The sequence below is a fragment of the Gymnodraco acuticeps genome, unplaced genomic scaffold (genome assembly GCF_902827175.1).
Source record: "Gymnodraco acuticeps unplaced genomic scaffold, fGymAcu1.1, whole genome shotgun sequence".
Lineage (NCBI taxonomy): Eukaryota > Metazoa > Chordata > Actinopteri > Perciformes > Bathydraconidae > Gymnodraco > Gymnodraco acuticeps.
The window spans coordinates 326,843-339,405 of NW_022991941.1; the positions used below are offsets into that span (position 1 = coordinate 326,843).

The 12,563-nt window shown below is 40.5% G+C and overlaps 1 protein-coding gene across 1 annotated transcript in view; it reads right to left on the reverse strand.

The window, feature by feature from the left end:
• Positions 1-3,475, reverse strand: part of vipr1b (vasoactive intestinal peptide receptor 1b) — a 46,910-nt gene extending 43,435 nt beyond the window's left edge. The window contains exon 1 of the mRNA XM_034200478.1: positions 3,209-3,475. Within this exon, the coding sequence (XP_034056369.1) occupies positions 3,209-3,262 (54 nt within the window). The 5' untranslated portion in view covers positions 3,263-3,475. The remainder of the gene's footprint in view (positions 1-3,208) is intronic.
• Between the last annotated feature and the right edge of the window lie 9,088 nt (positions 3,476-12,563).

The window sequence follows — 12,563 nt, forward strand, 5'->3', positions numbered from 1 at the left end:
GTTTTTGTTTCTTCAGGCTTTTGGAGAATGCAAATCAATAGCAACACACGTGTATTGACTCTGTTAATGCTGCAAAAACAGCAGGAACAAAGTTGAATAAAGTCTCTCATGATTGGGGGGTTAGACATGATACGGGAATCTGTGCAAGGACTTGTAGAAGGCTGCTGGGATCAAACTCTCCTCATAGTTTATTAGTTCATAAACAAGCATGTCCGTAGAGCCAGAGCACACAAAGAGGGAGATGATAACACAATATTCATCAGAGTATGGGTTGAATGTGGAGTACTTTGGATTCTGTACCAGGGATTTATGCTTGAATTCAAAACACTGATGACAAACACTAAGTGCCTCAAGATGCTGTAATATGTACACTTTGATTCGTTACCTTAATGGGCAATGAATCAACACCCCGAACAAAGCAGATGATTAATGATCTAAGGGACTCGCAGTGTCTCCATGAGCAAAACATCCCATAAATACCTGCCAGCCACGAGAGTTCGCTCATCACGAGGGCTGCCAGGCTTTGAGTTTTTAATATTAAATGGTCTTGCTTTGTTTGAGATAACGATCAAGTAAAGTGTGAGGAGAGCTGACAGGAAAATGGACGTTGTGTCTGCATGTTGTGTCACAATGCAGAGCAATGTGTTTATCCTACACTTCACTGAGAGCCACATCTACCGTCCGCTGCTTCATGCTGTTCCACTAAGTGTGTGCATCGGACTCTTCCTGCCAAACAAATCTGACAGGAAATTAAAATATGTGATATGGAGTAAACTGCATCTCCCAAGTGTCTCTAATAAATAGTGTAGTTCTAGGAAACGGACGTGTTAATTTTCTTGACATGAGGAGATCAATACCGCTTTGAAGTGTGTGCATGAAGCTACACGTAGCCAATTCGTTTAGCATAAAGAGTGGAGGGAAAATAATTGCAAGTCTCTTCAGTGAGAATGTCACAAAATGATTTAAAAAGAAAAAAAGTGAAATCTTGAAATAAAAGTCTAATTCTGAGAAAAAAGTCAAATGAGAGATGCATTGTGGGACATGTAGTTTGTGTGCTTCTGTAAATCAGCCTGTAACCATATAATAAACGTTTTATATTCTTTGCAAGCTCTTGTGGGGCCGCATAAAATGAAGTCGCGGGCCGGATTTGGCCCCCGGGCCTTGAGTTTGACACCCCTGATCTAAAGTGTCCTGACAGGAGTTCAACATATGCATAGCAGCCCCTACAAATCTGAAACGCAATATCTCGTTTGTATAATCGCAGCACTAACAGACAGAGATTTGTGCTGGAACTATTTCTCTGCAGGCGCTGGGGCACAGCTCTTTAACAATTAAAACCGTAACCCTGAGTGAGGGCTCACTAAACGGAAATGTACACGTTCACATCGTGTTATTGTAAAGCAGGAAGGTGAAAGGCACAAAGTAGTGGAGCATCAGTGCTCGAGTCGCTAAAGTATGTCAACACATGAAGTATGGCGTTGGTTCTTTTAAGCCTCGGGGTGGGCCAGACATCTGAGAGTTGACAGAAGTGAGGAGCACATTTCCACACTTCAGTCACTTGGATGTTCACAGTGTATTCTGCCGGGAAATAGCTGCATTGACAAGCGTTTAGCGTAAAGTGTCAAATGACTAAAATCCTACTCAAAATACACACAGCAGCCAAGTATAATCTGAAATGTTAAAAAGGACATATGATGCTCATTTTCAGGTTCATATTTGTATGTATTGTCTCTGCTGTGATATGTTTCCATGCTTTAATGTTCAAAAAGGTCTTATTTTTCTCATAATGCCGGAGCTGTGTTGGAGAGAACATGACATGTAACTTGTTAGACGCTTTTTTCCAAAACGACTTACATACTCAATACTGTGGACAATCCCCACAGGAGCAATGTGGGGTGAAGTGTCTCAGGGACACAACGACATGCTGACTGCAGTGGGATTTGAACCTGTGCCCCCCTGATCCCAACACCAAGGCTCTATCCACTGCTCCACACGCAGATTTTTTTGCAGACAATTTACATACAAAGAAAATGACATAACACACACTACAGGAAAGGGAACACCCCTAAAAGCATTAAAGAGGCTCCAAAAGGATTTTCTTGACTAAAATGGTCTGTTGTCTTTCCTTCTCAGTGATAGACCTATCTGTCAAAGACAAAATGCAGAAGTGGAATGGTGTCAGGAGTTGTGTGCAGTGAGGGGAACTAACAGCAGCAGAGCACTTCTTAATAGAGATAAAAAGCCCATAATGAACAGATCAAAAACCCAAGGCAACTTAGAGCAGGGCAAAAAGATACTCCCCTCGTGCCGCAGGAAGACGGATGATTTCACTTCTAAGATTGTTTATTCTATTCCCACTATGTTCCCACTAAGTGCTCATACGCCCACAAAAATGCCTGCAGCAAAACTCTACTGCACTGAAATGGGACTAGGTTTTCACCACATTGCACAATGCACACACTTTCCCTAAAACAACATGAAGAAATAGTGATTTTAGTTCAGTTAAATGACTCTATACCCTATGTGTAAGACGTCAGTACTTTTCTGTGCTCAGTTGAATTCACCAGATACTAATCAAGCCAAGAGTTTTACATCCAATTCAACAGGATGACCTTCAGAAACACTTCAAATTGAAAAGGCTTCTGGTTCACCAGTTTATCAGACTGCCATTGAAACATCTTCATGGTCATCTTTTAAATAGCAAGAACAGGAAATTATAGTTTCACATAAAGGAGATTGACTTCTGACGACAGATACAAGTGCGTCAACTCATAGACAGATCTGATTGGCTATTTACTGACAATGTGAGCAGAGAAAAAAAACGTAACACTTATTTCGTTTGGAGTTTTCCTAAGGACAGATGATACATGACTCTAACGTACGAATAAACATTTGCCCTGCAGCAATGACCGCAAAATAGATTTAGGAGGAAGCCAAAACTACGAGTCATCATAAAATAACATGAATTGTCGTCATAACGACTCATAAAACACAGCCATTACCTACAAAATATTGAACAATGACTTCCAAATTGATCTAAAAGTGGTTCTCATCGCACTTCTCCTGTGCTTACAATGTAAAAAGTGGCTTTAATAACCATGCAAACTAATAATTACTGGCTTAAAAAAACGAATTATTCACCACAAACCGTACAATATTTAAAATTACGTTTAAAAAAAATCGCTCAAGTGAAGGATCTCCTACTTACTTTTGGCAGAAATCCGTAGAAGAGCAGTGGAAAGAAAAGCTGGGAAGCATCCATTCTGTCTTTAGTTCTTAGAGATTTCTTAGTGAAGATAAGTCCCGTAGATATGTAAAAGTGTGTGTGTGGAGGAAGCGTGTGTAAGTGTGTGTTTTAAGTGTGTTCCCGCAGAGAGATGAACCGCTGCCTCACCATCGGACTGCGCTTCTCTCTGTGCGTAAAGAGCTGCTTCTGTATCCGCCTCCTATCCCCTTTAATTCCCAACTCCTCCAGACTGAGTCCCACGAGGCAGTCTGTTAACTGGGCTGTCAATGATGGACTAATGTGGTTAAAGGAGGATGCTGTAAGTAAGAGGACATCGTGTAATTGTTCTGGAAGTGACTCCTCTTCACTTCTGTGATGACAGTATCCAGGTCTCCAACAAAACATACAGCACATGTTTTATTAAATGTTCAGAAAAACCGCATCTATTCACTAATGATATGCACATTTTAGAAGATGGTTTGTGGAGATAAACAGTAGGGGGCGCTAATTCTGTAGTGTCAGTCAAGGAAAGGCAACAAGATGGATATGACATTTAAATGTGTGTTTGGTTTCCATCTCCTCATTGCTCCACCAAGATATTTCCGTCTCTTAGTCCTAAGCTTCATGAGCTCCCTGATCAATTCACTGACTTGGTTGGTTACCCTGAAATACCAACGTTTCGACCTCAACACACAAAACAAGATACGAAAAATCATGACCTGAAGGGATCAATACAGTGCTTTTCTGGCACATGCAATAATATCAAAGTTTGCACAAGGCTGATGAACATTGGTGACTACATGAGCATTAAATAAATAAATACAACTCTGTCAAACTTCAATTTGACATACGGATATTCAACAGCTTCGACATATGTTAGAAATATGCACAGAGATGCCGAGAGGGATGTCTTGGTGCCCCTCTGGCTAATGTAGAAACTAAGCTGCATGACATGTGAAGCAAGCAGTAAGAATATATACAGATATATTTCCTAATAAGATGTTTGCTTTGCATGATGAAAAAAGTCTATTTACCCAAATTGCATTGACTCGCCCTCTTGTAATTGCTAATGCATGAGAATGGTGCAATAACAATTAAGATCATCAAAACAGAGAGGGGGGAAGACCGATGATGTGTCTTCCATGACAAGTTGGGTCAATAAAGGGATAACGAATCATCGGGCCCTTGCACCAGAGCCCTGCATCCATCCTGGCTTCCTGTCTGCAGCTCCATCTCCTCCATCTTTTCCATCTTCTCCAGCCCTCTCTTGCTGTCAGTGTCACTGCTGATCGACTTGCTCTCACAGCTGACCGGACTTCAGCACAGCTTCATGCTCAGTCTCTGTGACAGGCCTCCCTGCCAGGCTCTGCATGAGACCATTAATATTGATGGGAAAATAGGTTTTTCACAAACCAAAAAAAATAAATGTTTTATTTCATCTGAGTTTTGTTGTTGTTGTGAGATCATAGGTTACTTTTGTTGAGTCCAAGTTGACTTTGAATGCTCTCATGCTGCCTTTTATTTCTCCATATCCATGTGTACTCCCATGCTTGCAGTAGTGCATATTATATGAACAGTAAACTAAAATCAAAACTGCTATGGAATTCAACCATCACCTATTTCCTTTTTTTCCTGTGAAAAGTCAAACGTTTCTTAACCTATTAGCATTTGAGACAGATTTGACCTTTACATGCAGAGGATGATGTATTAAACTAAAAGGGTACAATGGAAAACTCAATGGTTCCCAAAAAAGATTCATATTTTAATAAGGTCAAGAGGACTACCAACTTCATTTGGAGCAAGGATTCACACTGAAGAGATCAAAAGCCTAATAGCCAACTTCATTATTTAGGGGAAACAGTTTATTCATGGTTCTCAGACAATGGAGGAATGAGTACTTTAACTATCTCTGTGTCTTTGGAAGTCTGTTAAGAAGGTACAATTACTACACATTGTCACACTTCCTGTATTTAATATATTAAAAGCGAAAAACAATACGTTTACTCAGCTAAGCTAAAACAGGGTTGCCAACTTTGGGTACCTGGCTGGAGTGAGATTTTGATATCATGGGTTTAATTACACATCTGCACACGAAATGACTGCTATCGTGTCAGTAGCGGGACCTTAGCATATAGGATATACATATACAAATACACAATATTGGACACAGACTACAAAGGGGCAAAGGGCACACAGTTTCATTCACTAATGAAAGTCAAACACATCTTTGTTTCCACTGTTTTATTGTGTGCCTGTCGCAATAAGCAATTCATTGACTTATCGGCTCCGGAGTGTTTTTGTTGGGTAATCTATGGTAGGGCTAACCCATACAGTGGTGGGGCTCAAGTCAGTATTTGCAATGTAATTACATACACGCTCTATCGCCCCCTTGACAGTGAAACGCCACGCGTGAGGTTTACATTATTTCCCTGTCTCAATCCAAATGGAACTGTATGAAATAAAAAGGCACATTTGTCTTGTAGTAAATAAAAAGAGTGACCTGGAGCCAACCCTGCAATTTCCCCACAAGTGAAAGAGTTGACATGCTGAAAACCCAACCCCTGCAGGGGGGTCTGGGGGGGATTCTCCTCCAGGAGATTTTTTGAAATACTAACATAAAATACACATTCTGGTACTCTCTTGAGAAGAAAAATAAATAAATCTATTACTACACGACATATTTAAATGAAGCTGAACCTGCTGAACCTTCTCTCCTCACAAAGAGAAGAGGGAAGAGGCTGTGTGAACTACTTACATGGTGGATAAGGGTGGATAGCCCCCATTGTTCTGTGTGTCAAAATGGAAGACAGCCCACACACCTATCAATCATCAAACCGTGGGGTCTTATTTCATTACGTGTTGATTTCTATCAACACGTAATGTTGTATCGATGTATATAGAGAATGTACTACATAGTGATGTGTCGGTCGCGAAAGTGAACGACGGGAGCCGGCTCTCGCCCGCGAACGAGCCGTTTTTTTTTGCGGAGGGATTTAGATCGGTATGAAGGCACATTGTGCAATGTGCACATTATCCCGCTTATTACATGGCCATATTCTCAACAAAGTAACGACATGACTCCCAATATTAATTGAAATGCTTTTATGGATTTAGAAAATGATTTTATTGATTTAAAAAATAGTTTTATGTATTGATTTAAATTGACATGCATCCGCTAAGAAAAATAGTCCGTTGTTACTGTTTGAACTAACGTAGCAACGGCAGGAACTGCTTCGGTAGTGTTTTTGAGGAGCTTTTTGATTACAGATTTGAAAACATTGTTGCTTGCTTTAAAAGTAGCACAATTCATTTTGTCAAACCTTGGAAAGTATCTAGATATCCCTGCCCTAATGCCAAAGTAACTGGCAACTGAATATGTGTCGCCGTTTGATGTCTATGTCTGGACCGCTGCGTAAAAAGGAGGGTTTCTGCCCCATTACTTCTCTTCTTACTTCTATAAGAATAAAACACGGAGGACGGAGATCTCTTTTTCTCCCCCTCTTCTGACAGCCCAGCAGCTGATCTAAAGCACACTCCCCTCTCCTGCAGGGCGGCGTGGTCAGCTGCAGCTCACAGAATCAGCCCCCTGCAAAAACAGCGCTGGAAAGAGGAAATAGAGCGAAATGAGGCATGGCTAAAATGCAGGATCTATTTGGTATTTTGAAAAAAAAACGATATTTATATAGCTTATATAGGTCGATACAGTAGCCCCTTTTTAAAAATAGTTTTTATAGGTGTTGCTAGGGAGCCGGATCTTATGGCTCCGTTCCTTTCCGAGAGCCGTTCAAAAGAGCCGTTTTCTTTTAAGGGGGCGAGGTTACTAACTGGCACATTTGCATTCAGGAAAGCAAGATTCCTCATTTTTGAGGGCTTAATGCGATTTCTCCTCTCTGAGAAGATTTGTCCAGTCTTGGAGAATATTGTCTCTGACGGAACTGACGTTGCCACAATGCAAAGCCTTTCCGCCATGAGCTTGGTGAGCCTGGAGTATAGGCAGTGAACCAACGATAAAAAGAACGGCTCTCATCAAGTACGACTCGGTTCCCTTCGGTCGTACCAAAGAGCCGTTCAAAAGAATCGGATCGTTCACGAACGTAACATCACATTCCCAAATCAAGGGTAAACATCTAAGCAGCTAATCACATCTCCACACTTCATGCCCCTGCATCTAGCTAACATGTAGCCAACATTTTTTTAATGTATGCCCATTAAGCACCATTATTCTCTGCTCAGGAAGCAATTTCCCCACTAATGTATATCTTGACATAGAAAAAGTTGTGTGCTGCTATATTGTATTTTCTGAAGTGTTACTGCTGAAAGCAAAGGAGCAAAAAAAGGTTATTTCTTTTCATGATAATCTGGATTCTATTTTGCCAGAGCAAGTCGGCCGTATTAATGTGTGAAAGGGGTTTTGCAGGCATTATATCGCCGACCAAATGTAATATTAACATTAATAAAAGTGTTGAGGATTTTCCTCTCAAAGTGGATCTATATTTCATCTGCTTGTTTTGTTTCGAAACAATGAAGCTGGACAATCAGCAACGGGGTCTGCAATATGCTTTCATTATAAACCCTGTTATTATACGCTCACAATGCTTTCCCAGTAATCCCAAACAATGTGGCTGCTGCCTATCATCTCTACCTTCTCTGTTCTGCCCCCATTAATAAAAAAGCTTTAACACAAGGTGAAGGTGAGAGCATTAGTGTGGATTCATATGTTGTGCGAGTGCCATGGATGTTCTGGGTAAGAATGAATTGAAAGTGTTTTTCTGCATCTGCGTCTTCTGGCCAACATACACACATGTATTCCTTGTAAACAACATGTATTTATTACTAATAGCTACAAGTGCTTTTCATTCTGCAATCCTGTATGACAAAGCTGTAACCCTTCGAACATCCCTTTGTAATCCGTGAAGAATGGGAAATAATGAGTATGCCGTGATTGTTTCAGATCAAGTACAAGGTATGAATGCAGGATGAATGAATGGGAGAGTTATTCGTTAGTTGTTCAAATACAGCAAAGGCACAAAGGTGGTAAAGAAAGCAAAACAACTTGAGATTCAAATAAATATTTCTGGACGGCAACATCAAGTTGAAAATCATGCTTTTTGGATTGTTCCTCCAAGATGTACATGATGCTTCCACATGTTGTATCTGGTGTCGATCCCGCCTCCTTTCAAATGGCTGTTCGTCATTTGTCCTGCAGGCACTGGCTGGGACTCTACAATCTTGTTATAGGTGAAAAAAAGAATGGGAGGATACAAATAATCACTTGGGTGATTTGCTGCTCTGAGGCTTTTGTTAACGGCGTGAGTCAAATCAATTCCCACCTTTTTTTGTGCAAGTTATTGAATCAATACGTTGCTGCAATCAGTGGAAACAGTAAAGAGCCACTTCCTGCACCCTAACACAATTAAAGCAGTCGTTTCAGTGGCCAGGCTCGCAGCACAAAGTACAGCTCGTGATGCTCGGAGAAACAATGCTGGAACACAGATAAACACCCTGTCCCCTGCTGTTCTGGATTCACTGTACATCTCTTTTGTTAGGTTTACAAAACAGATGCTTAAAGATCAAATGCAAAGCTTCCAAATATGCTACATTTTTATAGAAATGTTGTTTTTAAGACTGCCTGTATTTTTTTTTAAATTTAAATCGAGATAATACACCCAAAAAAAAGCTTTTTATTGATCCAAAACTCGACCCAAAGCCGTCTGAATTTCTGACATGTAATTCCCAGCAGCCTCCGCGCGCGTGACGTAATAGTGGCCAAACAGTCTCTGGACCAAATATCCCGACTCGGCAGTCTCGGTCACATGTTTTTCGAAAAGAAAACTGAATTAACATGGGTTATTGTTGAGCTTTTTGTTGTACGAACGGTGCGGGATCTGGGAGAGTTTTACATGCATTTCCCAAAGACCAAATCATCCGCAAAAAATGGATTTTTTTAGTGAATCGTGTTGGATGGCAACCGACAAAATGGAGCAAGTTGTGTTCTGACCACTTTGCGTGTGATGCATACGACGTTGATCCTGCTATCATGAAGTCTGTTGGTGGAGAAGCATTAATAGCACGTCGGAGGCTGAAACCCGGAGCCGTCCCCTCCATATTTCAGCACAAGAAACCACTGAAAGAACGAAAGAGCCGGGCGATGCAGAAATGCCAAAGAATTGAGGTAAACAACTTTTGATTAGATTTCAAAGCGCACGGAGCACAGCAGATAACGCAGATAACGGAATTGCAGTTTTATTGCTTATAGAGGTGGGCACCGTTAGATTCTGTGTCTTTACGATCATAAACAATGTGTTGGATGTGGAGCTAGGATAAGTAATAAGGGCGCTAGGAGTGATAGGTTAGCATTTTTCGCTCGGGGCTAATTCACTGTTAGCATTGTAGTTATCTGCAGCTCATTCATCGCTCCTCCACTCATAACGGAAAATGTCGAACGTCCTACAGTCGGTGATGCAGACTTCTTCTCCCATCTCTTCCTTCACTTTCCCATAGTTGTGGCAGCACTTGTTTCTCGGCTTGTAGGCATGGTCTGGCAGGTTCCACATCTACACCAATTCTCAGCACCCTCGGCCTCTTCCTCAGATGGCGAACTTGAATCATCGCCATCAGCACTTTCATCGGTGATATCAGGTGACGTTTCCTTGTATTTCCTCTTCGACATCAGAGGCTCGTATAGATATGGTTGGATGTCGACAACATACTCCAGATATTGGGTGGCCTCCGACTCAGAATCAGACATGATAGACGAAACTAAGTTGTACTATCGGCGGAAGCCGCTGCGAGCATTTTTCGCTCGGGGCTAATTCAGAGGCTCACTCAGAGCGCCTGGACTTTATTTTTCTAAACCTCTCTAAAAAGGTCAAATGTCACTTGTTTTGCATCAATCTTGATACAGGGTACTTATTATATGTTATAGTTTGGATTCCTAAAGCTTTTTAGTCTATAGTCTACTCAGAATCAGACATGATAGACGAAACTAGTTGTACTATCGGCGGAAGCCGCTGTGATTGATAAGCCAGGTGGAAATATGTTTGGCACATCTGACGTCACGCGCCGCCATCTTGCGGAGGAGCGGCGGAGAAAATAAATCGTCGGACTTGGTGTTGGGGGTTGAACAAAATTAATATTGCGCATTGCCAGACTCATATTATCTCCGATTTTAATACTGCAATATCTTAGATAGTGTTGTAGCTATATGATTTCGATTGTACTGGCAATTATACAAAAAGCTTTGCATTTGATCTTTAAGAAGGTTGAGCATGTCAGAAACGGAGGCAGGCGTTATGTCTGGGTGCCAAACCTCAACATCCAGCCATCTGTGTGATCTGGAGGCTTAGGGGTAAGCCCTCTTTGCTTAAAGGCTCTTCTTGTCTTAAAGACCAGTTTGCACTTTGGCTTGGCTCCTGTTGTTCTAAACATTGCAGGAGAAAGGGGAGAACACGATAAACACGGTGCGCCATAATGGAGGTACAGCGTGGCGGCAGCAGTCACGTTGACAGCCAACGTGATTTCCTCCGTGGTGAGGTAGGGAAGAGCAGCCTGCCAGCTGTGGTACACCCACTCAGCTGTCATTTTTATATATTTGAGCTATACATTCTCATTGAGGTGTGCCTCTGCATGCACCAAACACAAAGCCAAGGCCCACGCGGGGTACTATCACATTTAATGTCACGTTATACGTCTCCTATAAAACATTTAGGGGCAAGATGTTGAATCTCCTACTCTGAAAGAAACGGTAAAGAGTGAGATTTACAAAATGATATATACTGTGTACTGTAAGCATGACAACACAGCTATTTTAATGTAACAAAGTAATGTTAACAGATGTATTGTTACATTTGTGGCAGTTCATTTACAAAATGAAATGATATTTCGTCTTTAAATTAAATAGTACGGTGGCCAACAGGTGCAAACACTTCCAAAACACTTCCATTAGGTGAAACAATTACTAATTTTAAGTGTTTATGTACTTTCATATTTTAGGCAAGACACATTTATCTTGCTAGTAAGTTTGAAGTGCTAACCTAAAGTGCCTAACGAATAACATTCAAAATCATTAATAGTGTTTTTAAGTAAATGTGGCGGACAATATTTACATACTTTTAACCCTTAGATGCCCGAGTGACTGGACCCTACACTCTTCCATACAGTAAGTGGGTCAAAAAGGACCCGTAGAATAGTGTTTGTATGCCATTTTGGTTAAGAAAAATCACTTGTATAATATTTAGTATTATATTTTGTTTCACACTAGAAATATTTTATATTGAAATTTTCACTATTTATAATTTTAGACATTTTTTTTACATTCAAAAAACCAAAACTAAATCCCATAGAAAATGCATCCGGGTCATTTTTGACCCACTTATGGAATCTTGGGGTAGTGATACGAAAACTACAATTTCTTAAAATATACATTTAAAATTTGAATGGCATGATATCCAAAACATGTTTTTTGAGGAATAGCTGGAATCTGAAATGATAACAAAATGTAATGATACTTCAAGAAAACCACCTCACCGGGTCAAAAAAGACCCACTTATGCATCTAAGGGTTAAATCAGGGGTGTCAAACTGAAGGCCCGGGGGCATAATCCGGCCCGTGACTTCATTTTCTGTGGCCCCACAAGAGCTTGCAAAGAATATAATATGTTTATTATACAGTTACATGGTGATTTACAGAAGCACGTTGCCCATAAACTACATGTCCCACAATGCATCTGAAATTAGACTTTTTTCTCAGAATTTGACTTTTTTTCTTCTAAATATGCATTTTTCTTAGAATTAGACTCCTTTTTTTAAATGTTAGTTTTTTTTAAATGTCACTTCTGTTCTTGACTTTTTTTCCAGCTTTTCTTTTGAACTCATTTTGTGACATTCTCACTGAAGAGACTTGCAATTATTTGCCCCAGACTTCTGCTTTCAGACCTAGTTAATTATGAAGTTATTACCCTATCTGATAATAATCCAATGCAGAGGCAATAATGTAATATAATACATTATTTTATATATATATATATATATAAGTTACAACCGGCCCTTTGAGTGCAGCCATAATGCAGATGTGGCCCGCGATTAAATTGAGTTTGACACCCCTGGGTTAAATAGTACGGTGGCCAACAGGTGCAAACACTTACAAAACGCTTACATTCTTTACAGTCTTTACACTGGCTTCCTGTGTGTCAAAGAATAGATTTATAAATACTGCTGCTGGTTTATAAAGCACTGAATGGTTTAGGCCCAAAATACATTCTGACCTCCTGCTAAATGATGAACCATCCAGATCTCTCAGGTCTTCAGGGACTGGTCAGCAGTAAATCCAGCAAGAAGAC